General features: G+C 34.1%; 3 protein-coding genes and 2 long non-coding RNA genes across 6 annotated transcripts; 3 read left to right on the top strand and 2 right to left on the bottom strand.

The window, feature by feature from the left end:
• Nucleotides 1-240: 240 nt before the first annotated feature.
• LOC113465605 lies at nt 241-3,505 on the bottom strand. Its single transcript, XM_026820259.1, has 3 exons — nt 3,452-3,505; nt 795-870; nt 241-318 (listed from the first exon to the last, which is right to left on the bottom strand). Exons 1-3 carry the CDS (start codon nt 3,499-3,501, stop codon nt 241-243), a joined length of 204 nt encoding a protein of 67 aa, XP_026676060.1. The 5' UTR covers nt 3,502-3,505.
• Nucleotides 3,506-3,847: 342 nt separating this feature from the next.
• Nucleotides 3,848-4,354, top strand: LOC113465616. The gene is made up of 2 exons (XR_003390269.1): nt 3,848-4,038; nt 4,127-4,354. It is a non-coding gene; the product is annotated as an uncharacterized LOC113465616 (long non-coding RNA).
• Nucleotides 4,355-5,186: 832 nt separating this feature from the next.
• LOC113465615 lies at nt 5,187-9,312 on the top strand. The gene is made up of 2 exons (XR_003390268.1): nt 5,187-5,586; nt 5,672-9,312. It is a non-coding gene; the product is annotated as an uncharacterized LOC113465615 (long non-coding RNA).
• On the bottom strand, nt 7,781-13,054 carry LOC103525050 (ras-like protein 2). Of its 2 annotated transcripts, XM_026820269.1 has the most exons (5): nt 12,804-13,054; nt 11,770-11,790; nt 10,577-10,664; nt 10,075-10,286; nt 7,781-9,920 (listed from the first exon to the last, which is right to left on the bottom strand). In XM_026820269.1, the coding sequence occupies exons 1-5, from the start codon at nt 12,906-12,908 to the stop codon at nt 9,726-9,728; spliced, it is 621 nt and encodes a 206-aa protein (XP_026676070.1). In that variant the 5' UTR covers nt 12,909-13,054; the 3' UTR covers nt 7,781-9,725. The 2 variants fall into 2 exon arrangements, with proteins under 2 accessions (XP_026676070.1, XP_008488320.1); XM_008490098.3 differs by lacking the exon at nt 11,770-11,790 and having other exon boundaries at nt 9,726-9,920.
• A 197-nt stretch (nt 13,055-13,251) lies between these two features.
• Nucleotides 13,252-16,652, top strand: LOC103525049. Its single transcript, XM_026820268.1, has 6 exons — nt 13,252-13,455; nt 13,682-13,874; nt 14,616-14,784; nt 15,039-15,256; nt 15,701-15,824; nt 16,358-16,652. The coding sequence occupies exons 1-6, from the start codon at nt 13,301-13,303 to the stop codon at nt 16,564-16,566; spliced, it is 1,068 nt and encodes a 355-aa protein (XP_026676069.1). The 5' UTR covers nt 13,252-13,300; the 3' UTR covers nt 16,567-16,652.
• Nucleotides 16,653-26,634: the final 9,982 nt, after the last annotated feature.

Below are 26,634 nucleotides of genomic sequence, written 5' to 3'. Positions count from 1 at the left end.
CTGAAATAACCATGTATCTCAGTTCTGAAATTCTACCTGTGTATCCCAGAATATAGGGACGGGTTCGTGCTTTGGATCCTAGTTTTCTGTTCTCAGGGGATCTGATGATAGACTCCAGCTTGGTTTGATCATCCAGGGGAGCGTAAGAATATCTGTGAAGGACTCCTATGTCATAGAGATCCTGAAGGAAGAAAAAAATTAAAGCTCTGTCGTCTAAAAACCCTTAGTCAAAGGCGAAAGCTAGATAGACTCCAGCTTGGTTTGATCATCCAGGGGAGCGTAAGAATATCTGTGAAGGACTCCTATGTCATAGAGATCCTGAAGGAAGAAATCAAAGAAGCTCTGAGCTCTGTTTTCTAAAAAGCCTTACTCAAAGGCGAAAGTTGATTACCTACATCTCTAGCTTTAGTAAAGCTTATCTAAATAAATTGCTTCTAGTCTACCTCTAATAAATAAGACAAAAAAGGTAGATTACTGTAGGTGCCTATTTGCCTAATTAGTACTTTATTTTTTATTTTCCTTTTAATTATTTCTTTCATTCCAATTGATTTAGGTACAGTTTGTGTTAAGTTTAACCATGACCTAAATATTCCTACAGTCTATTTCATCCCCCTTTTCTTTTTCTTTTTTTCCTCCAGGTATCATTAATTCATTCATTAAAAATACCTTGTTAGTTTCTTAATTTTCCCTCTTTTTCATTTGTTATCTTAGTTTTTAAATCTTTCTTTTCTCTACTCACTTCCGTTTGACCTTCTCATTTCCAGCTATTTTAATAGGCATCGGCGGAATCTTACTTTTATTATTTCCTTAGTGTTGGTGCCATAGCATTTTCCGAACTGGAATTTCAACGTTGGACAGTGTCCAGTATATCTGCAATTAATTTGAAATGGTTTATATTTTACAATGACGTATTCACAAAACTCTACAAATGTCAAGGGAATTGGGTCCATATGGTTTCATATAATAGCAGAAAATACGTACAGGCGGTACATACAGGTAGCAGCTAATCTGAAGTCTAAATTAAAAATGATTTATAACCAAGGCATTTTCTAACACTTGAGCCTTCAAAATTTTATGCTCGGTTAGGAGTCAAACCCGCGGCCTCCTATTTACAAGACGACCAGGTCTTTACTCGACTACAGTCGAGCTAGAGTAAAATTATTAATCTGAACTTCTCAACTTTTAGTTTAGTGTCCTGGAATAACTACACAGGTAGGTACCTCCCTATGAGATAAACCTTAGCATCAGAGAAAAAACACATGAATTTCTACATCTCTACATAGCTGGGAGGTAGGACTGCGGACTACACGTACACCTTCAAATTGCAAATCAAAAAACCATTCGTCAAAAATCAAGGTGAACACAGATTCAAATTCAATAACGAGACAAAAATACCATTAAGGTCCTTAATGGTACGTTCTCATACCATCCATCGGAATTTTCACACGGCCTCATGACACGTAAAGCTGTTGGAAAATTAGTTACCCAACTTTTTTAACAGACACAAATAAACAAAAAAGTAGGTAAAAGTTTTCAAATTACAGTTATTATTTTTCCAAAGTTCGAACGCAAATTTTATAGGGCGGGTCACCGCGACAGGTACGAAGGTAATGAAATTGCAGAACAAGATCAATACTAAATTTTCGTACGTTCTTCTTCAGCTTTTTCCCTCGTTAAGTGTTAAATACATGACTGTAGTTGACTACATAGGTTTTATAGGCAGGCAATGTAGGCATATCTTTATAACGTGACCTTTAAGGAAGGTACTCATACCTTGGGGGAAAAATGTAAATAGATAGAAATAGATGCATAGGAAATGGGGGACAACGTTCTGTAAAAATGCATTTACCTACCAAAAAGAATTTTGAATCTGAATAGGATACGAAAAAAGTATGTAATTATTACAAACCTACATTAGGTACGCTTTCGCAGATTCGCGAAAAAATCCCCAAAGTTTGTAGTAAAATACGAGGCAGCTCTAGGTAGGAATTAGGTGCGTAAACAAATTATCTAGCTAGCAAATATAGACTTACTTTTGATGGAAAAGTTTTCTATCGCACTAACATAGTTTTAAACTTCGTTTCTACTTCATGTTTGAGTCCCATTAATAATTTTTCGTCACTTCACAAACTCTTTTGTCGCTTATACCTATTCCAAGTTTCTTCCGAAAGAAATGATGAACTTACGTAATGGCGATTTATAAAATTAAATCTCGTGAGTAGTCGTGAGCCAAAAGAAAAAAAAAGTACTGACTGAACACGACGTGAATTAGAGGAAAAGAAGAGAAAACAACATTATGAATAACCTTACCTTCCTTATATGGTACCAAATTGAAAACCGACTTCCTAGACGGGAGACTGGAGAGAGGTGATAACCTTCTAAAAATATTAAAGTATCCTAGCGTGCTATGACAGTAGGTAACGATTGTGAATCATAACTATCGGTCTAGAGTAGCTGGAAGCTGGCTTTGTGTGCTAGAACATGGAGTCTAAAAATATTAAAGTATCCTAGCGTGCTATGACAGTAGGTAACGATTGTGAATCATAACTATCGGTCTAGAGTAGCTGGAAGCTGGTTTTGTGCTAGAACACGAACTAAACACCTAGGTAGGTATAGGTAACTAGGATTTATAAACGGTCGATGATGATCAACTAATTTGATCCTCAAAAAATTAATATGAGGTAGGTAGTAGCTAACCATTGTTTAGGTATAATTTAGTACAATATGGGTATATTTTAACCATAATCGTTTTAATTCTACATTGATTGAGTAAATAACAAAAAACTAATCAAAAACAATAAGGTATTTATTTTCCGATCTCCTTCTGTGCATTGTGTCAGTTATTATTACTGACTACGGTAGGTAACCATTCCCCCCAGGGAAGTGTAGAAAAATCGTCAAAAACGACTGCTTCAAAATTTCGATGAATAACTCGAGAACCATTCATTTAGCTTTTTTGCAGATACCTATTGAATCTAAAACAGTTAAAAGTACGTACCTACCGATTTTTTGCAAAACAATTACTCAACAGGCTATCAGGAGCGCAAAGTTTACGTCAGCCCACCACATATTTGGAAAGCTCATAATCTCAGATCTCTATACTCGTGACTTTAAAAATATCAGAAGGCGGTCTGGTTAACCAAAACCCGACATGGTACCCAATGATACCTAATTGGATAATGATTACCTAAAAATGTGGGTAAAGTTAAAAGAAGGATTAGATAGGGCCTCAATATTGTAACTTAGATAGTAAAGGGCATGATCCTGTATCACAATAAGTAGTTACGTACTTCCTCCTACGAATTTCTCTCTGCCTATTTAAAAAAAAAAAGAAAAAAATCTCGAAGAATGTCCAAGTTAATTAATAATGAATACATTACTCAATAATTAAAAGCAACTTATCAGTCAGAGATACAAAGAAGAAATTGAATGAATAATTCGAATACGTTACCCCGGTATAAGGTAGGTAGGTCGCGACAAGGAAGAAAGGTTAGAGCACATTCTCTCTAGCACGAGTGTTTGTGGTGAACTGTTTTAGAAAATTTCAAGAAGTGAAAACTCGCAAAAGGCGAGAGACTTTCATGTTGAAAAAAAAACTGTGATAAACCATTTGCACGGAAAAGGGCGGTGGAAAGAGAAATTTCTAAAAGGCCAAGAAAGAAGGATTAATGCCTGGCTAGAAATGACCTCCGCCTTTATACACTATCTTATACTCATCATACTCTGTTTCACCTTCTCCTTCCCATCTCATCTCACTCATACCTAATATACTCAAATGAAATGACCTATGACAATAGAAAAATGCGTTTTTTGGTTTATTAAAATTTTCTGGGTTTTATAGTTTTTATTGATTTTTTTATAAAATATTTTAATCATTATTACATTCAATAAATATTAATAAAATTTGGTTATAATAATTGTTAATATATTTCTAATAACAATAATAAAAATTCCAATAATATTATAGTTGCTAATCCCGCTTTTTCGATGAGAATGTTATTATCTATCGTCTAATAGTAACAGCACAAAAATTGCTAGGTACTATTTTGCTTGTCCTTTAAATCCCGCTTTTTCGATGAGAATGTTATTATCTATCGTCTAATAGTAACAGCACAAAAATTGCTAGGTACTATTTTGCTTGTCCTTTAAAGTATCCAACCCATAGTACGTACTACGTATATACCCAGATAGCATGAATTGTACACGTATATTACACACTTAATATTATAGACATGAAAAATCATGAGGAGCATATTATACCACTGCACTGGGGTGAAAGAAAAAACAATACGTACGATAATTTTCTTTTCCGCATTGTATGCTTGTGTCACAACTACGTTAGTTAAATCGTTGGGTATTTACAAGAAGGATGAATATCTATTTTTCATCTACAACGAAACAGTCGAATTTTAAAAGCTGCAAAAAATGTGGAACAAAAGACCATACTCACATACAATGCTCACAGTAGTACACTGCACTGGGGTGAAAGAAAAAACAATACGTACGATAATTTTCTTTTCCGCATTGTATGCTTGTGTCACAACTACGTTAGTTAAATCATTGGATATTTACAAGAAGGATGAATATCTATTTTTCATCTACAACGAAACAGTACTGGGGTGAAAGAAAAAACAATACGTACGATAATTTTCTTTTCCGCATTGTATGCTTGTGTCACAACTACGTTAGTTAAATCGTTGGATATTTACAAGAAGGATGAATATCTATTTTTCATCTACAACGAAACAGCCGAATTTTAAAAGCTGCATAAAATGTGGAACAAAAGACCATACTCACATACAATGCTCACAGTAGTAAATATAATATGTTACATAGGACTTCCATGTTCTCACAATATTAAATCGGATTCTTATTAAGTATTAACTAGATATTTTACATTCTAACTAAACATAGGTATACAGAGTTAACTCTAAGAGTTGCTTATGAGCGGATCAAATGGCACTGTCTTACAATATACATATAAATAATATCTATTCAAATATTTTGCTGTTTGGATTTTCTTATTTATGTAAAATAATAACATTTTGGTATTCTAATAAAATGATATGAGTATTATTATTTTGGTCTGGCTGGGGGACTAAACCGTGAAGATACCAGCCTGAAATTCCCCTTGCTAAAGAGATAGCCAAGGTTGAGTGCGAAGGGCATACACTCGTAGAATTTTGTAGCCAAAACCAAATGTCAGCCCAATAGCAATCACCCACAGGGCTGATTGAGAGGCTGGCATAAAACGCCGACCTCGTCTGAACACGGGAAAAGGCGACTAAGAAGAAGAATATTATTATTTTGGTAGAAAATGAGCGAGGCTCAATACAAAGCTCTAAGCTTTATTTTAGAATATTACACCCATAGATTTCATGTTCTATCATGATGTATATTTAGTGTCCAATCTTTGAGTTTCAGACAGAATAAAATTAAAATTTCAGCAAGAGCCATTTTCATGAACTTGTTTAACTTTTGTGTTTAAGAATTCTTAAACACACATGATTCTCTTCTATAATCGAGATACACATAGATAACTTTAGTATTTGTATACTCATAGACATAGAGAATAGATTGAAATAGGTATGCTGACGTCATATACTTACAATGTAATCACTAATTACTCAGTATTTGTATACTCATAGACATAGAGAATAGATTGAAATAGGTATGCTGACGTCATATACTTACAATGTAATCACTAATTACTCATATTATCTTGTCATCTCTAAAGCATATTAGGTGTCTGAAACTAAGGTGGTTACTTTTTCAAAACTGTTTGTGATACAATAAACCACATACCTAATGTGGTTATTATAAGATAAAACATATAAAAAATATTTTCTTATAAATTAATTTAGAATCTAAGTTTCTTTGATCGGGAAAAATAAAGTAAATATAATAATATTGTTATTATTTTTGCCTTCCTTTTTCAGCAGTTGAAAATTTGGTTTTATTAGTTAAAACATTAGATAGGTAAGTCGTTCTGATCGAATGAAGGAAAGACCACAATAAACTTTTTATCTACATATTAATGAAGGGGGAAATTAGTTGAAATCAACATTGTCAATGGGAACGATTAACACTGGAGATAAAAGTTTTGTTTATACTCGAAGAAATTTATTGACTTCAAGTTCGTAAATAAAATCAATTCAACACACAACAAATTGATCATGAATAAATCGCAATACACATCTTCTATAATGGACTGAGTCCAAGGGATTTTCCTTTCTTGTCTTAAATATATACATGGGCTTGTCTGAAAATGTTGCTTAAATTTAAAAGCACAGGTACCTCCAAAGTTGTGCGTTGTTGATATTTTCTATTTATAAGTAATATGAAACATCAGAAGTAAAAGAAATAACTTAATATACTTATTATTAAACATCAAATAGAATATAATTATTACATAATGCGTACTTTAATTCAAATAAAAGTTTATAATATTTTGAAATAAATAATAGTCTTGTTTTTAAGCGTTTTTTAATACATGATTTAGTTATGACATTATTTTTAACAAAATAATTAAATACATATTTCATCCTTATGGACAGTGCAAAGGTATGCCACTTTTATGTCCATTATTCTTGTGGTGTAAAGTAGTACCTATCTCAGATATTTACAGTAACCATTACAAATATGCCCTGGAAATATCTACAAGAAAAGTCAGATCACCTCCACTTAAGCGTAGTGATAAATAGTTGACAAACATAAGAATGAAATATGAAATAATTAGCACCTTTCAACAAAAAGAAGAAAAAACCTATAATGAAATATTATCCAAATTATAAAGTATTAATTACCCTTTTATCTAAATATTAAAAGAAAAATATTTTTCAGACGAGTGAAAAAGTATGAACTAATAATCATAATTGTTTATTATTAATATATTATTGGTGTTGCTTCAAATAATTAGGAGATACCTACTTCAAATAATTAGGGGAACAGCTTCTATTAAATCAAAACCATTTATAATTTGGTACAATGCTCAACGCATGGAGTAGGTCCATTTTTCATTCAATGTATAACGCGCTCAAGTAGGCCTTTGTTCTCAATCTTAACCCTACGAGACTTTAGATCAAAGCAGAGTTTTGTTGAATTTTATGAGACAGACGATACGATGATTTAAATCAAATTACCAAGGCCGAAGGTTTTCTTTTCTACTAATACTAGTCACGATAGATTTGAACAAAGTTCACCGATAAAAATTGTATCTCTTTGAGGATGTTCAATTAGTCCGATTATAAAATATAAAAACCAGCCGGTATCTTAACGAGAAAATTGCGTGACGTCAGAATTCACAAAGAAAAATAAATAAAATTATAAGTAGCGGTAGACGGTAGAATTCTAAAAAGTTAAGTATTTAACAGATTTTTTAATATAAAAAATAAAGTGATTAAATATTGTTAAATAAATAACAAAAAAAAAAAACAATGATGATTTCAAAATATCTAACTAAAATTATAACAACTTATGGATAAAGCAATAAGAAATTAGGATAATTAGTTTTGAAAATTAAATTAAAAATCAACTAAGTAAATAATTTACAAAAATATTAACAGTTAATAAATTATTTTGAAACAAATCAAATCTACTCTTAATAAATTTATTAGTATAAATAAAAATGAGGGAAATATTTTTTCTGCAATAAAAGTCTAGGAATTTATTGAAACTTTAGCATACCGTTTAGCTATTTTCCCTGTTCGAAAACTTGGTGAATTTTGTGTCATGAATTTGGACAAAGTTTAAAATCAATAATGAAACTGGAAAAAAATCATGTGCAACATAATGAGAAAATAATATTCACAGCCTGCTTACTTAATACCGAAAAATTATTTTAATCATTCTTATGTTAAAAAAGTCATGATAACGATATTGTTCTAAACTTACTTTGCATTGCTTTGTGTGAAGGAGTACCTATAATGCAATGTGAAATTCATTATAAACATCATCTGGATTTTATTATTTGAGTGTGGATTATCAAATATCATTACAATAATTACTCACTTTATTGCTCATTTGAGTCTTTACTTACCAATATAAAATTGGTTCTAACTGTATCCCCTCCAGAATTATTAAATTTTCCGTCATTAAATCTTTCTCCTAAACCTTTTTTTTTTTAAACCCGTATTTACCACTCCACCTTCTTTCTTCAACAACCTTTACAAAATTTCACATGTCTTCTCCTACCACATAAAATAAATGCAAATACTTATTATAAAATTTAAAGAATAGGTACCTGTAAGTCTGTTGATCAGCATCACAAACACCTCGATACCGAGAAAACATAATCTTCTCGGCCCTGGTACTGATCAACTACTTCTACAAGTACGAGTTTACAAACTCATATTGCCTTTACTGAGGGAAACAATTGTAATGAAATTCTCTGGAGAATAATATTAATAATAACGAAATACCCAAATGTTAAAATGAAAATACACACAAAATATGAAAAATCAGACTTGAAATTTCAATAAGTTGACACGGTGGGTTAAGTTCGTGAGAATTACTACGATATTAAAGGAAAGTAGACATTAGTATTTCTTTTGTCACCTTTTGATACCTCAATAAAAAAGTTTTATGATTTTAATTAATCAAGTTATAGCATTAAACATTGAATCGTTCAAAATTCCTGAATTTAGAAGATCAAAATGTAAATGTAAACAGATACACATAGCTGTGCTAAATGATTTCATGACATGAACATAATAGGAAGTAAATAGGTTAAAAATGACTTATGACACTATGGTAAAAAATTGAAAGTTTGATGTTCAAAACTTGAAACGTCAAACAGCTTGATCGCCAAGTAAAATATTGTGCTTGAACAATTTAATTCCGAGCTCCTTTTTGTGCAATTAGTAGAAAGTTTTATTTCGTATGAAAATGTCATGGTGCAATATATCAACAATAACAAACTGTCAATTTCAAGAGAATTTCTCTGTGTAAATCTTATAAAATATGGCACATTATACCTATTAATACTCAAAATTAATTTTCAATTGGAATTTAAGAAAATCGAATTGCAGAGAACCTTTTCACTAAGAAACTAATAAATGTTAGTAAAGTACATGTACATTACTAACCAAGGATTTAATAAGTGGACTCTAGCTAGTAAAAACAAAACCGTATTATTGCATACTCACCATGAAGACTTAGTAAGGTATAGAAACCAAAAGTAATGGAAGAAGTTACATCAATATTCAACATATTACACAAGATATGTTAGAAGACCAACCTGTATGTTGCCTCGTCTCTTTTTTTACAATAATGATTATGGTTATATAGCTATATATTACTATTATCCATCAGAACACCCTTTAAGGTTTGCACATTCAGTGTGGATGCAAAATCAATCACAACTTTCAAAAAAACATATGGGAGAAGTTCATCTCTAAATAAATTTGTCAGGGAAGTTATTTTCGTCTCCATTCTATCACATTAAAACTTTCAAAGGAAAAATATGGTCAGATCAAAAAATAGATCGTATAAAATTGTACACAAACTTGCAGAAGAAACCATTGCGTGGTTCACAATGATTTCGATGCCTAGGACCTAGGTATTGGCATGAACATTAGTAGTTTGTTTTGTTATTTTCCACTACTCAAAACTCCCGAGTTTATTGAAGATAGTCAGATTGTTACTTTTTATGACCTTCCTGTCTACCATAAAGGCTCGGGGCATTTCTCCTGAACTCCTGAAGTTTAGAAAGTTTCAATTGAATTTTACATAACAACACATTTCTTTGCTCGAGTTTTAAATGAAGATTTGAGGGGTGGCCTTTCATTGAATTGGAATTTCCTTACAATTCGCACCAGCTCATGGAATGCTTGGTCTACATTGATTCGAACTTTGGCAGAGCATTCAATGTAGGGGATTCTTAATTGACGTGCCACATTCTGGGCATCCATACTAGAAACCTAGAGGAAAAGAGGATTAGGGTTAGTTGATATCATAGGAATTTTTGAAAGAGTTTTAATTTTTCACACTCCTCCTGTAGATTTTTGTTTTTGTTTGGTAAAAAGTAGAACATTTCTCTTACAACCTAATAAGTAATCATACTTTATTATTTACCTGACGTTGATGATCCAAGTCTGCCTTATTCCCCACCATAAGCATTGGAAACTCGTCTCTATCTTTGACTCGAAGAATTTGGCGATGGAACTTGTAGATTTCTTCGAAACTATTCCGATCTGTGACTGAAAACACAAGCAGGAAACCTTCTCCTGATCTCATGTATTGTTCACGCATTGCACTGAACTCCTCTTGACCAGCAGTGTCCAGGACTGAAGAGAAAAAGAAGGGAAAGGCCTTGGGTTAGGTATACAAAAATATATTATGATAGCATAACACTTACCACCACTATTGGAGGAGAACCCCCTTCATTACATAGAAAATACAAAAGTAAAGGAATCTATCAGATTAATGATCCTTTAAAATTATTCTCTCTTGCTCTAGACTACAGAGGTTCCTCACCTATTAGTAATTTACCTATTTACCATTATTGGTGTTTATTAGTTTTCAAAACTATGATTAATTGTTATAAATTTATAAGTAAAAGCAACAAAATACATACTGTCAAGTCTGGCAGGGATATCATCAATAACACACTGCTTGGTGTAAGAATCTTCAATAGTGGGATCATAGTCTGTCACAAAGTAGCTCTGTAAGTAGGAAAATAAAATAAAACATCAAGGACAATATTGGTTTGAAGAATTTAGTAATGTGAATAAAAAAGAAAATGAGAAGAAACTAAAGTATACAGACCTAGCTATAGAAATTCAAAGGATGTGGACCATGAAGTCCTGCAAAGTTGTTCCTGTTGTCATTGGAGCCCTTGGAGTGATATCTAAAGCACTCAAGTCTGATCTTGATTCCATCCCTGGATCCTTTAATATCCATGACCATGAGATCCAGACATGTGCTTTGTTGGGCACCACACTCAGAGAAAAAATGGGATGTTTGCAGCCCAAATTGGGCTATTTGCACTCCAGTTTCGGGACTGAGTGCCAGAAGCCTATTTTGCTCTGCCACTGGCATTCAAATGGCTGCATCCGATGTTAGAATGCCAAAACAAGAGAGGAAATTAACCTAATTTCGACTGCCACTGTGATCCAAACTAGAACGCAACATCTGTCTCATCTAGACTGCACAAAAAAAATAAATGGGCCGTTTTTCATATTCGAAATTTTTATTCTTTTTTTTTTTTTTAAAATTAAAAAAAAATATAATATTTTTGTTCCAAAAAAAAAAAAAAAAAAAAAAAAAATACAGATCAGAGAGGTTTATGAGTAAATATAAATAAAGAGCAGCACCAGATTTTCATTCACCATTGGTTTAAAATTTAAATAGACAAAATAGTGACTATGGTCCTAGGTCTAAATTAAATAATTATCCAAGCTTTTCTATGCATATTAAAAATCACAGACTTTTGACACATTCAGTAGGTATGGCATGCAACACTAGAGTGTGGCACCAATATTTCCCTTGAGCCAGCATGCATCTCTAAGTGTGCCACCCATTTTTGAAAGAAGAAAAAAATGTGTCAGCATTGCTCACTGTCCCACAGGAAACTGGCACACTCTGGGGTTGCTCACAGGCCTGGAGGAACCATTATGAAATACAAGCAGCTTTTGGCTTCTGCAGGGACGGTGTGCAACACTTGAGTGTGGTAGAATCTCCCCAGCAAATCTCTGTCAGCTCAGCGTTAATTTCTCAAAAATAGCCCCCATACTGGATGTGTTTAAACTAAAATTCAATTTGAATTACCTCAATCTTCATATGCTTACTCTGTAAGACATGTAAAATAAAGAAAACAATTTCATCAATACAAAAGCAGGAAAAAAAAAATAATAATAATAATTAAACTCTGGTACATAGTTAACCCGGCTTTGGAAGCTACCTATTTTGTATTGTTTTAATTTTTGTGTCCATCTGGATAACAAAAATGTGGAATGTTTCTTAACTTTAGTGATCAATGGATCTCAATGGAAAACATAGTGCATTAAAATTTGTCATTACTCTTTTTCTTCTTTGCTTTGTTCACACAGGATCAGCATTTTTCATCAGCCTCTCATTCAGCCCTAGGGTGATTGGTCTGAGTTGACATTTGGTTTTGGCTACAAAAAATTTACGAGTGGATGCCCTTTGCACTCAACTTGTGATATATATTTCTTTAGCAAAGGGCATTTAGGCTGCATCTTTTGGAGGGCGGACGACTGATTATCCTCCCTGTTTAGAGTCCCCCAGCCAGGCTAAGCTGGTCTACTCCCTTTTTAACATCTCTAAACAAGACTTTTAGGTCCCACATATGATGCTACAGATCCCTAAAGAGTGTGACTCAAACATTAACTTGTAATGTTTATGTTGGCTATGGAATTGATGAAGCTTTAAAAATATCAGAAATTATGTTATTATTGGCACAACACTAAATTTCACAGACATCATCACTTCATTCTATTGTCTTATTTTTAAGCCACACCCTCAGCTCCAATTATGTGAAAAATGTGAAGAGTAGCTCTCAGCAAAAAATTAAATATCATTTATACACCATGAATAACTGATTAATGAATCATCAACATAACTCATTTTAATATGTAAATTTTTGCAGAGAGATATCTCCTTTATGTTCAACATTTCCATTCTAAAAATATTAAGCTCGGCAATAGAAAACAATTTTTCAAAAGAAACAAGTCACACAATCATGTAGGCAAGAAAGAATTTTGGAATGGCTATATAAGGATAGATTGTTTGACAAGAAAATTGACCCTGGATGTTATAGTTTAATGAATTTGTCACTTTACCTGGATGTATTGAATAGTAAGAGCAGATTTGCCTACTCCTCCACCTCCGACAACAACTAGTTTGTAAGTTTGGTGAAAATTATTGCGATCTGGGGCCCTGGCCATTGCAGAAAACGAAATTCACTGAAAAGTTAGACAGCAGATGTGTGTTCTCCGGATTTATTTTTACAAATCACAGAAAAACACCCACGTTCAGTAGAGAGTAGGTATATCCTGCCTAGATATCAGCTCAGCTCAGAAAAATAAAATGAAATGAGTCAAATGAGATTATATTTTGTTTGAAAAAAAAAAGTAAATACAATACAGTGTTGTCAAGACTGGAAGAAAACCTCTCTGATAAAAAAAACCTCTCCTTCCAAAAAAAGGACGCGAACGATCTGATTGGTGGAGCTCTCCACAGAACAGGGAATAGGTAAAGCGGGAAATTTTGAAAATTATTTCAAAATTTTCATGAAGTTCATGACTCTTTTCTTTATTAGTTACAGACAAAACTAAGAATGTTTGAGACTGTATGCTTATCAATTTTCAAACCAAGATTTCCTTGCTTGGTCCAGCAAAATCTCTTTCATACTGGTCATATTTGTCAGAAAAAATCTCAACTTGCCAATGCTTTCATCAGTGTGAGAGAGAAGTTCGGACAGAAACTAGACAGGTGAGTAACTAAATTTCTAATGTAACTTAGAAATATTGATTAAAAAAACAAAAGGATCACCCAGGAGATAAGTAGGTACCTAAACAAAGTTCTTACTTAGCTATACAAGCTATACAGAATGTAAATACAACCTAATAAAATTAAAATATAATGCCATTTTATACAACAGAAAAAAAAGAACCATCAGTAGCTCAATTACATATTATTCACTGTTGCTATTTTTCAGAAAGAAACCATACTTTGCTGCAAATGTGTCCCAACCTGAAAGAGTGGTGAAATCTATTGTTCAAGAAAATAGGAGACGATTTGTAAGGAGGGAGAATGCTTTGAACAAAGTTTTCATGAGTCACATCACAGATTTTATGGCAACCGGGGAACTCTCTGAAGCTCTAGTTGGCAAAGGCATTGAAATATCCAAAGTAAGAGTTTACATCAGACCCCATTTCACAGCATGTTCATCCCTTGTATCAAAACCTTTGTCTTTTTTATTATTGATGTTAATAAATGAGGCCTTTTTAAACTGTTGGCATAATGGGACTTTTTAGTTGTTCTTGTTGTCGTTGTTGTTGTTGTTGTTGTTGTTGTTGTTGTTGTAGCGGCTTTAGCTTTCACCAAATGGTGATAGCAGAATAAAGAAAACATGTCTTTTTGTATCTGCTATACACTGGGGTGATGGTCTCTAGCTCTAGCCATGTAAAATTGGCTGGCTCGTCCTGAACCGCAGTCAACCATCGTGAGGACTTGTGCTTGGTATTTAAAAGCAGAGATGAGGAACTGCCAGCTTGCTAGGCTGGTTAGGGTTAGCTGTTCTCCTCCCTGTTTATAGTCCCACAGCCAGACGCTAGCCTTCTCTCTGTTTAACGTCCCCTAGCCAGACAAACTTTTTAGTCTTAGCCAACAGTATAAATAAGGTATATTAAATAAATAAATGTTTTTATCAGCTTTGAAAAAGAATTACAAATATGATCATATGTTGTTGTTATAAGTTATAAGAATAACGAACAAATCTGACATTTATTGTGAAGAACTATTAAAAAAATTAGCTTCAGTTCTTTTATGTTTTTGTCACCGTAGTGATAGGTACAATCTCATCATACATTCCCCCCCCCCCAGTATAATTAAAACAAAACAAAAAAAACATTTATTTTCTCTTTTCTCAGGTCCAGATCAGTCCAGACTTTCAATTTCTCTACGTGTTCTGGGTAGCACAGCATGAGCACCAGGAATCAGGGGTACAAGAACTGTTAAACAGCTATGCTTCACCTATACGACATCAACTGTCACAGTTGAGAGTTGTGGGCTCTGTGCCCATAATAGTTTTCATCAAAGGTAAGAGAACTCTTGAAATCATATCTAATGAAACCATGGCTTTATGCAAAAGGGATGTCACAACATTAGAAGAGTTATCATTATCACAGCTTTAAAAGTCAACTTTCCTTAGTTATTGTCTAATCTAAAGTGTCTAAATTTACCCACAACTCAAGAGGTAGCTTAGTGTGAGAAGCAAGATATCCCTTATATTTCATAGTGTGTTGTCCTTGGTTAGTTGATTTGTCCTTTAGTTACATGATTTAATCTTTCAGACAAATTCAAAAGTAAATTGGCTGAAATCAACCACATCCTCAATATAGCTGACTATGGAGAAGATTTCACTCCTACCTACCCAACTCTACTGAAAACAGATCATATGAAATTGTCAACTCCTGAAGCCCTAGAAAATTTGGCCCATACTGATCTGAATGAGATGCCTCCAATGAGAAATGATGTGTTTAGAATAGATCACTCGGCAATTATGTATACGGTAATTAGAGTATTATTACATAATATATCACAGTGAAAGTGGAAGAACCCACCTTTACATTTCAAGTTTGGTCATCCCAAAATTAACCAAGACTTGAAAATTCAATTTTTCCAAGAGCCAGGTTAGCTTTGACTAGGGACATGTCTTTTTTAAATTTCGAACCCTTTGTAGATTTGTAGAAGCTTAACCCATCCTTTAGGGCTGTCCAACCTCTACACCTAAGCTTCAGTTTGGGCTTTTGTGTATGGGGTTAAGCACCCTTGGGTAACTTCAAGATGAACCTGCATTCCCGGTCCGAAATGAATCTGGTTAAAATGTGAATGTATTCTTTGATTAGGTTGAGCCTGAAGCACTTAAATTTAAACTTACATGACTAGGTACTTCAAGTAGATAAACACAACGTAAAAGTACGTATCCTGTTGGGTGTTTTTTTCCATTTTCTAGATTGAGAAAGCTGTCCACAAAGCCAAAGCTCTACATCGAAAGTCCAATGGCCCTTCAGAAACTCTTGCAGGCTTGCCCACAGTTCTAGGTGATGGCGAAATCGCTGGAGACACTGTTTCCAATGGTAATTTTACTTTCTTTTTAATTTTTGTTAGTTTTACCCGCGAGTTGTTGATTGTAAAGTTAGATTTCTGGTCCCAGATATTTCACATATGTTCGGGGCTACAATTTTTTTCCTTGAAATTTCCTCATTATTTAGTTATTATTCAGAATCGTAACTTATAATTCATTATTTAGGGCTCCTGCCAGCCTAATGATCTTGGAGGGTAGCGCGTCTGTCTTGTAAGCGGTAGTCGCGGCGCCGCGCCGGTTTAATTTCCGTCCGGGGCACATTCTCGGAACGGTTAGCTTTCTCCTATCCTGTACTCCTCTCTTTGCTTTTGGGACGAAAAGATCTCCTGTTTCAGTCCCCTCTACAAAAAATCTTCTTCTACAAAAAAAGCCCCTACACTGGACAGGAGATTCACATTGTGTTTGGTTTCTACAATGATTTAACGATTTAATCGAGGTTTTGCCCCATGTATTCTCTTATTTTTATTGAATCAAATATTCAGCCTCATCCAGATATCACAAGGGATGTCAATATTGTTGTTTCAGAGCCTGAACCTACCTTATCCTACAAAGAATATCTTCGAGCTCAGAAAATTCTCAAGGCTAAAATGAAAAAAGAGAAATTGGCGGAGCTGGAAGTCCTAGAGCAAGAACTGAGTGAGAAGCTATCGACAATGGAAATGTACGATGAAGAAGATGATTATATTGATGAAGATGGTAATGGGGATGATGATTCTAATCATCATAGTAGATAAGTGGAAATTTATAGAGAATAATTTATTTTCTTTTGTGATATCTAGTTTTGTAAAAAATAAATGGTCTAGACTTGATTGTTTAATAACGATGGCTTTTATTCATATTTTTTTCCTCACCTCGCAAAATAGGTACTGCACAGATTAAGTGCGATATCTTTACCCTTCTTATCTGTACATTTTGCAAGTGATGCGTACGTCAGTTGGTAATCATGTTGTTGCCCATCTTTTGTGTGTCAGAGTCAACACTAGCGCAAGTAACGCTGTTAAAAAAAAAAAAAAATCACGTGCGAACTGCGTAACCACTTTATGTAACCACCCCTGCGAGTCGCCCCTGATTTTTCGAAATACAATGTTGCCAGTTTCCAAGAGGTTTTGAGAGGTTTTTAGACCTATGCGAAGTGAGCACCGTTTCCAGAGAAAAGATTTTGTACAGTGTTGCCTGATGTAAGATGTAGTCCGAAGGACGGGGATTTTCAGATAAGAAAAAATACATTTTTGAATTTCTGAAGAAATTAGTTAATCCATAAATTTCTTATTAAAATTTAGTATTAATTCTTTCCATATTTCCTCACTAAGATTAATGGAAAGAAGGTCTCGTTTCTGAAGAGTACTCGGCCCCTCACTGCTCACAGCCCCCCTAGCTTGGCGAATAGCATACATATTGGCAACGCTGCAACTTTTTGCTAAACTTTTAAAATCTGGTTTCTTGCGCGTACACTCAACACTCAACTCAAATTCAATTTCTGTCGTATTTTAAAATAAAATATCCATAAATTCTTGCTTTTACAGAGTTAGTTTGTGATCCTACCTTATCTTGAACTAATTTCAAATAAGTATACCTAGGTGTGCTTTTGATGAAGTGAAATTACTGATCTCTGGACACGAGAACCCTGGTCAACAATGGTAGAAGATTCCTTGAAAGTACGAATGGTAAGTGGGTCAGAACAATATTTTGGTGACAGCTATCCATCAAGTTGATGTTTTGACATTCTGAACAACATCTAATATTAGACATGGGTTCCACCATGTAATTACCTAGAATTGAAGTACTTACTTTCTGTTCTGTTTTCACAATCTGCAATTGAATGTTTGGTACATCTTCTGAAGTCACATCAATGGAAAATTGCTACAAAAAGGAGCTGTCCCAAATGAGCAGTGACCAGTGTTATTATAGGGTTAGGTTACACTCTAAAAAGAGCTTTTTTTTTTTCATTGTCATGGCTTCTGAATAATTACCGAACATCCTTTTTCATTGCCTGTAATATTGGAGCTCTGCTTGTTAATCATTCCTCAAAAGACATACAAACTTACACTGTTTAGGGTAGGTAGGTTACTTTTAAGGGTGTCAATCGTAAAGTGTTAACTGGTATAAATGCTAGGTACATACAACATACATAAAGTCACGAACCATTCCCCCCACAGTTCAACATAAAGATTGCTTGTTGTAGTGTAGAACAGTGTTTCCCAACCTGGGCGATATCGCCCCCTGGCGGGCGATGGAGATTTTCATAATTGCTACAAAAAGGAGCTGTCCCAAATGAGCAGTGACCAGTGTTATTATAGGGTTAGGTTACACTCTAAAAAGAGCAAAACTTTGGTACTTAGTTATGTAAGTAGATACTCTATCCAAAGTTTTCCGGTTCCTTAGACTGCCTTTAATGCACAGAAATAATTGGTTACAAAGACCACTCTCAATATGCCTATTGTATTAGACTTGTGTATTGTCATAAGTTCATAATCATAACTTATGAAGACAGCAATAGTAATAGACTTCTGAGGGTTGAATTGCAGCAGGAAATGCCTCATATATTAACCTCGTTTTTTGATTTGTAAATGAACAAATGGGATCAAATACTCGTATGTATCTTGTAGTTTGTAGATAATACCAGAAACCATGTGTTAGTGTTAGGATGTCTGGACAGACATTATAAATAAAATAAAATGGCAGGTGTCTGTTGTTCATATTGTTGGAAAATTGGTCGTGGAATTCCTAAATTCAACAACTAATTTTTTGTGGCGAAAAACTCATCGTATTGCAATTTAGTATCAGGTACCCATGAAAAGTTTTCTGTGCACCACATTATTATGGTGGAATGTGGATTTTGTCATTCGTATTTCAGGTTTGTGTACAGAACCAAAACGTTCAAATTTTCAAAGATCATGATTGTCATGAAGTCAGTAAAATCTCAGGGTATATGATTCTGTGCTGAGTGAACTACTTGGTACGTTGTTTCTTTATTTCAATGTGAATCTGGTGGTTTTCTCAGTTATGTAATAATCTACTAGTTACCTATCTTTTTGTTTGTAAATTTTGTGCAGTACCTAACCAAGAAAGTCCTAAAATTTCGAAATCTCCAGGATAATCGAGGTTTATATCATATCAATGGTCAGCACGGTTGTTTTAACAGGTGGGCGTGAGTTCAATTCCACCCGAAGCAAGGAATCGTTTGTAATGTTCGAGAACTTGGCAGCAATAAGTAGAGCTCCAAGGGTTAGGTGGTAGAAGATGCCTGTGTGATCAATTAATCTTGTTGGCAATTTCCTTCTATTCAAGTGGTTATTGTTATGGTAGGTTAATGTTCCTTAATTCGTTAACCAGGATTAGAACAGGATCATAGGGTGATTCTCTCAATTCATCCAGGTCGGATGTGTCACTTTTAACCAGAGTTGTAATTAAAATTAAGAGCTATTCCATCGCTTTGAATTGTCCGAGATTCTAAATTAAAAAAGAAGTTTTACCTGAAGCTTTATTGCAGTGATAATTGTAATCTAATCTAATAAGATCAACGTTTTAATAAGGTACGAAAGTTAGAGAAATAAGGTAGTTACGTTAATTCCAAATTCCTAACAGGTCATGTAACTACTTCACAAGATCATTAATTTCATGTGACCTTTTTCTGCAATTTTTTTCAACAGAGAGATCCTCTCTCAGCTCCATTTCGTTCCAATTAAACAATGGGGCAAATTAACAACATAACACATATTTGAGTGGGCTGTACATCACTATTACTAGTCTAACATTCATTCCAGGATACAAATTATTTATTTGATACTTCACAAAAAGACAAAAAACAACAATGGGGCAAATTAACAACATAACACATATTTGAGTGGGCTGTACATCACTATTACTAGTCTAACATTCATTCCAGGATACAAATAATTTATTTGATACCTAGGTACTTCACAAAAAGACAAAAAAACCGCTGACGTCTCGTTTTCTTTCTTCAAAGCAGGAGACCTCTTGTCACCACCTCATTTCTTTTGTTTTGGTGTTGTGTTTATGATATGCTAATCGTAGTTACGTTTGTGTCTAGATGGGGAGTGCGTGGGTGTTGAAATAGTTTTTGTCATAGGTTATGGACTAATGTCACTATGGACAGTGGAGAGGTGTTGAGTACCTTTTATTTTCTCCATGTCTCTTGTTTTTAACCCCTGTGAGTCCAGTCTGACTTGAATCAGTTTGATGGTTTTTGACTTACACTATACCCTTGTTGTTAGTAAGTATTGGTCTGTTAGTAGGACTGAAAATTAAGGACTGCGGTAGCGCTCCGCCCCGCCAAGTCATGAAAGTTTGACCGTTCCCTGTACTATCGCCGCGCTGATACGTTCACACCGATACTTCCAGGATACCAAGATTCATCTTGGATTGTTTGAAAACACTGTGGAAAGACGAAGGGTTAACGTTTAACGAATAGGAAGTCTTAACTGTGCTAAAAGAAATCATCTAGGTACATTCACATTAATGTTATTAGCCTGAAATAAAAATACTGATACGTTCACACCGATACTTCCAGGATACCAAGATTCATCTTGGATTGTTTGAAAACACTGTGGAAAGACGAAGGGTTAACGTTTCACGAATAGGAAGTCTTAACTGTGCTAAAAGAAATCATCTAGGTACATTCTACATTAATGTTATTAGCCTTAACTAAAAAATGAAATAAAAAATAGAAGAGAGAAAGACAGCAATGAAAAAGAAAACAATTTTTGCTCAATGGGGTATTATACAAGAGATAAACGTGTTTGAAAGAAAAAGAAACACATTAAAAGTAATTTGTGAAAAACATGAAAATAGATAAGATAAAAAGATACTTACGGTCAAACAAAAATAGCCATTACCTATCCCTTAGAAGGAAAAGTTTTGAGATAATGAAATGTAACTCAATGACTATCCTGTCCGTTATCTTGTTGTAATGGAGTTTCTACTTTAATTTTACAACTTTTTGTTGACAAGATGGAAACGACACTAAAGAATATACATGAAAATAGATAAGATAAAAAGATACTTACGGTCAAACAAAAATAGCCATTACCTATCCCTTAGAAGGAAAAGTTTTGAGATAATAAAATATAACTCAATGACTATCCTGTCCGTTATCTTGTTGTAATGGAGTTTCTACTTTAATTTTACAACTTTTTGTTAACAAGATGGAAACGACACTAAAGAATATTTAGACATTTTAATATAGGAAGTTGGAGTAAATTCCGTCATCCAGATACCAGTAAGAGGAAAATTCCATTTTCTTTCACATACTTGGTTTGCTTATAAGTATGAAAGGAAGAAGCTATGAAATAAAACTGAGAAATTTAAAGACTTGAAATTTGCATGTAGGTACTTCAACAAGCTATTAAATTATCAAATTAATGCATATTGGTACTCACGCAGTATATCTACTTGGAATACAAATACAAAGTCCTAATCTAAACTTAAAAGATGAGATCAGCCTGTATGAGAAATCTGTCAAAGGGGCGTGTAGGTACTTTCGATTTTAAAAACCTAAAACGATAGAACTCTCTCGATAGATGAGTATTGAGTCTGATAACGTCGGAATTGGGAGATTTTGTGAAGGCTTTGTTTCACTACGTTCCTTGTTAACATTTTCGACTTCTTTCCGCATCTCACAGTTTATATCTAAATCTCAAATCTCATACATATTGAGTCTGATGAGTCTTTTCTAAACCATAATGAGATCTTGACGAGTTTGAAACCTGATCGAAATCGAGATGAACGGAGAAGAAAAAAATGAAGGATCACAGTTCCGATAATCTGTACAAATTCTGAAAGGGGGCGATCGTAGAGAAAAGGTTGGGAAACACTGGTGTAGAACAATAGTCCAAAGGTCCTCTAACCCTTGTTTGACTAAAAAGTTTCAGTACACAAAATGGATAATTGATTAGTGAAGCTCATAACAGCTTGAATGGAAGCTCTAAAATGTAAGAATGTATATATACAAAAGAAGAATTATACCTCCCTACTCAGCCGGCAGAAACACGCACACATAATTATGATGTGTCAAACTTGCAAATTTGTGAAAGAATTTGAATCACACCCTGTATAATGAGGGATCAGAAGAAAATATCTGAATATTTATGTGCTTTTGCATTTCTTAAATTCTGGGACATCCAGACCTTGTTTAGACTGGGCAAAGGGACTTTTCAGTCATATTTCTGACATGAAAAACAAGATAAACAAGCCTACAATAATTTTGTAACACAAATATGAATGAGTACATATTTTCATTATGATGAAGTGATTTGGACATGAATATTTTACTGAATTTGTGAGTAATACAAAATTTTGTATTTGTGATTACATGGGTTTTTCATTGGGTATTATCTCTTGAAATTTATCAAGACATACTGTATATTGTTATCAGTAACACGTTTGCTACAATCTATGATAAATGCTGTAATCTACAATGACTAATTGAATATTGTGCTTGGCTGCTTGGGTAGTGAGATCAGAAAGAACTTGTGAAAGGTTGGGTCTTAGTCTTAGACATACCAACACAATTTATTGACATGGGCAAATTTTGGGAACTGATACTTTGTTGGTTTTCAACAAGACATTGTTGTACCAATCCTAGTAATTTGGTCCCTTTTTTTATGAAAATTACTGTGTAGTTAGGAAAGTAAGCCTGTAGTGGAAGGGTTTCCAGCCCAAAAGATAGTGTCAATCAACATTGTTGAGCTGTACATCCCTTCTTCTTTTTAAAGGGAAAAGAAAATAATTACAAGAATTAATTATTTGACATTTCAACATAGACAGGAGATAAACTACAGTAGGCATGCTAAATCTCAGTCTAGTTCTAGTTAGTATATTAATTGAGCAGACCTTTAATCAAGGATAAAATATTACAATACAACAGAGTGAAGGACAAATTAGTACAAACTAATGTAAACTTATAGGAAATACCTACTTGTAGTGTAAACAATTTCTTTGTTAAATAGACCTCTTTTCATAAACAAAATTAAACTATAATGGGTTTACCTATTAGCCCATTAACTGACTAGGGTGTTAAGTTTCAATTTATCCCTGAACACAAAAATAAACAATAACTTAGTAAGTACTATTTATATTCTGTGTGGTAGAGCCAGTTTTTTTTTCTTCTTATTTTAAGAAATAATAAAGTAAGGGCAACTATTATGTATTTAAGTAGCTACCATCTAATATTACTGGGTATAATGCCAAACACTAAGTCTCCTAGACATACCTTTATCCTTTTCAGAGGTCTTTTTATTTTATTATTATTTTTAAGAGATTAAAATAAATACCTAAGCTCACACATTCATTGAAAGAGATATGAATGCAGTAGTGTTATCAGTAATGCGTCTCAATAAGGTGAACAACCTTTAGACATTAGGTGTGTACAATTGGATGATAAGAGTGGCATAATAAGGACTAAGGACCAAAGTTTTTTTTCGGTCTTGAAGATCACTGAACTAGTTACTTTATTTACTCTCTGCGTTAAGCTTATTACGCGTTGTTCTCTTTCTCTCGAAATCCTCTGTGATTTATTTACACACAAAATATGAACAAAGTATCTCTAATGTGAGTATGGGTATGGTATATTAGAATATTAGTCATGGATATCCCGATTACAGGCCTATAGCTCTGTTTATAAAGCCCTTTTCGGCTAATATTTTGGCAGAAAAACTGACATCCAAGAAATTGAACCACGTGAATTTTGAGAGCTTGATAGCAGAGCTGTACAGTATGAGGTATAAGTATAAGTAGTATCACAGGACAGATATTTGACGAATTACGCCGGGGGCCACACTTTGAGATACAAGTTAATCTATATGGATTAATCAGTCTGATTGGTTAATTTTAATCCAAAGTCTAAAATGAACTGATCAATCAGATCCCTGAATCGAATTGGACCAAGTATCGCCCCGAGCTCGAGTTATCTACGATCTAAACTTGAAGGAAGCCAATGAATCTCTACGTGTCTGCAAATGATGTCTTGAGATGATATTGTTGACATCATTAAGTCCATTCCAGTGATCGAGTAAAAACGAATAAGATTAATCCCTTGAAAGCAAGCCGCGCAACGCTGCGCAACATTGTGCTGGTCAGTTCGACTGAAAGGCATCCGTAATGTCCCCCGTAAGTGTGGACTTTCAAGACCCTGAGTCTGATGAGTCTTTTCTAAACCATAATGAGATCTTGACGAGTTTGAAACCTGATCGAAATCGAGATGAACGGAGAAGAAAAAAATGAAAGCCCGATGACTTATGTAAACCAAACGAAGCTTTTTGGCTGAAGTCCATGAGTAGGTTTACAAATAATGAGAACTTGGATATTCGATTTGAATTTACAAGAGCTAAAGCTACGCAGATAGGAGGTTCTGGTCTTGCTTTTGATTAGTCCCCATGCTTCTGCTTTCTAGATTCCAAAGGACGTTAAGTAGAAGCATCTTGAATAACATTGGTTGATTATCTTGTTATCTGGTTCTTGGTCTATTATTTGATCTTATCAGGTTTTATAGATGAGGTGGGGTTTCGATAAAACTTTGCCAAGTTCTAATTTATAGGTGCTCCTTACTGTTTGAGTTACAACTCTCCATTTTAAGAATGTCACTGGAATTTTCCTTTTTTTTTCCTGTCGTCCTCTTAGTTTCTAGTTACCTGCTCCTTGTCCTCACAGATCTTCAAGGGAGGCACAACCTTTATCTTTTTAGTTTGCTAACATCTCAACTCGATAAAACTTTGCCAAGTTCTAATTTATAGGTGCTCCTTACTGTTTGAGTTACAACTCTCCATTTTAAGAATGTCACTGGAATTTTTCTTTTTTTCCTGTCGTCCTCTTAGTTTCTAGTTACCTGCTCCTTGCCGTCACAGATCTTCAAGGGAGGCACAACCTTTAACTTTTTAGTTTGCTAACATCTCAATGCAGTGCACAGAAAAACGTAACAATCTTTCGAGAGTGAAACCGACTGTTGGGGTAAAGACGATTGAAAATCACCACTCTTTGTAGACGATACAGCCAACTACTTCAGTAAAAACGAAATCAATTTATCATGTCCAGTATACAAGTTTTCTTTGGTCTCGCATAACTCCTTTATTGGAAGATTGAGCGTTCTCACACGAGATGCAGAAGTATAAAGTTCTAGTAGGCGTCCATATAGCATGCTAGTAGAAATACACGACAATAGACAACACTGTTTTATTTCTTGTCTTGAGAGAAAAATTCTACTTGGAAATATTTGATACCAGGAACAGGTTTCAATTAGCATTCAACGTCGGAATTGGGAGATTTTGTGAAGGCTTTGTTTCACTACGTTCCTTGTTAACATTTTCGACTTCTTTCCGCATCTCACAGTTTACATCTAAATCTCAAATCTCATACATATATTTAAATCAAGAATAATCCCGATCAAAGAGAGTAGGTTGAAATCTTGTGCTCCCTTGAAATCGACCTTCAAATACTTGTGTGATACATAAAAATCATACTTCCATAAAAATCTTAGACAAATGAGTGTCTCGTGAGCAGACTGGTATAGGTTTTCTGTGGATTTTAATTGTTTAGGTGGGCCTAGATACAGAGAAGATGTGAGGTAATCTAGAGTAGAAGTTTGAACACATGCGAGAGTGTGTGGATGTTATCTGGTATAGGTTTTCTGTGGATTTTAATTGTTTAGGTGGGCCTAGATACAGAGAAGATGTGAGGTAATCTAGAGTAGAAGTTTGAACATATGCGAGAGTGTGTGGATGTTACCCATGTACCCAAATGAAATCATAACATTGTGGGAGTGAGTGCTAAACTTCTTAATATAAGAGATACTGGGTATGATGAATTGCGGTGGTATACTTGGTGGAAACAAGCTTTGTCACATAGAACTCGGACAAATACGTATTATGATGAATGATAAAATAAAAAATCTCCTCAATATCCTTATCAGAAGAAAAAGCATCAAAGATAGAAGTTGTGTTTTAGACATCATACCCGTTTGTCGTTATGATCGGCTCTGTGTGGGGGGTTTCTCTCTCTTTGTATGTTGCTTATCTGCTGATATTTTTTATCCAGAGATTTTCTATGGAACCTCGAGTATTCCAGAAACAATTCATTTTCTATCTTGTCAATTCTGAAAGATATTTTTAGCTCAACAAAGAGATTACGGAATGTTTCAAGGGTTTTTAAATCTCTTCTGTCACTTTTCCTCTATTGTTATCTAAACCTAACCTCGGAGTGTGGAGTGCTAGATTTCCTGGACTTTTCTCTTGAACGAGAATGTTATCATTGTCAGGATTATATCGGGGAACAAAGAATTTCTGCAAGGGGGGGAGGGGGGAATCCATTAACTCTAACGATAGGGAAAATGATAGCTACAATGCATACGGTTGAATAAAATTATTTATCATGGTTCCCTCTTTCTAATGAGCAGTTCAGTTGCCAAATTTCTGGGATAAATTTGCCTGTAGAGTAATTTTTATGATCTTTCTCGCATCCTGCGAAATGGTAGAAAAAAAGCGTTTTAGAGCAGATGTTAAATTTTAACCGAATTCAAACTTCTTATTTACCCCGTATGGTTTCTCAGTTTGATAAGTTCTAAAAATTTACTCAGTAAATCTTACAATTGTCTTAAAAACTCTTAATGATATTAATAAAAATTTAAAACGGAGCATACAGTTGGTATTGTTGAGCATTAGGGGAGCAACTAGTAGCTTTAAACAGAAGATAAGAGAACCATGTTGTTCAACTCTTAATTATAGTTTATTGATGTTGAAATGTTCTAGGTAGTTATATGCCTGGGTTACAAGTGTCCAATGTTTAAATTGAAA

The sequence above is a fragment of the Diaphorina citri genome, unplaced genomic scaffold (assembly GCF_000475195.1).
Source record: "Diaphorina citri unplaced genomic scaffold, Diaci psyllid genome assembly version 1.1 scaffold134, whole genome shotgun sequence".
NCBI lineage: Eukaryota > Metazoa > Arthropoda > Insecta > Hemiptera > Psyllidae > Diaphorina > Diaphorina citri.
This window is presented reverse-complemented; position numbering and strand designations above follow the sequence as displayed.

Bases quoted from the DNA above. Each gene is read 5' to 3' on its own strand.
- LOC103525050 (XM_026820269.1), bottom strand. From the start codon at position 12,908: ATGGCCAGGGCCCCAGATCGCAATAATTTTCACCAAACTTACAAACTA. The intron at 10,287-10,576 runs GTATGTATTTTG...TTTTCTCTTCAG, and splicing joins TATCCCTGCCAGACTTGACA to TCCTGGACACTGCTGGTCAA. The intron at 9,921-10,074 runs GTAAATAATAAA...CTTTTCCTCTAG, and splicing joins ACTTGGATCATCAACGTCAG to GTTTCTAGTATGGATGCCCA.
- LOC113465605 (XM_026820259.1), bottom strand. From the start codon at position 3,501: ATGTGCTCTAACCTTTCTTCCTTGTCGCGACCTACCTACCTTATACCG. The intron at 871-3,451 runs GTAACGTATTCG...AATTAATTGCAG, and splicing joins CCTACCTACCTTATACCGGG to ATATACTGGACACTGTCCAA. The intron at 319-794 runs GTAAGATTCCGC...TTCTTCCTTCAG, and splicing joins ACACTAAGGAAATAATAAAA to GATCTCTATGACATAGGAGT.
- LOC103525049 (XM_026820268.1), top strand. From the start codon at position 13,301: ATGTTTGAGACTGTATGCTTATCAATTTTCAAACCAAGATTTCCTTGC. The intron at 14,785-15,038 runs GTAAGAGAACTC...TTAATCTTTCAG, and splicing joins CATAATAGTTTTCATCAAAG to ACAAATTCAAAAGTAAATTG. The intron at 15,257-15,700 runs GTAATTAGAGTA...TCCATTTTCTAG, and splicing joins ACTCGGCAATTATGTATACG to ATTGAGAAAGCTGTCCACAA.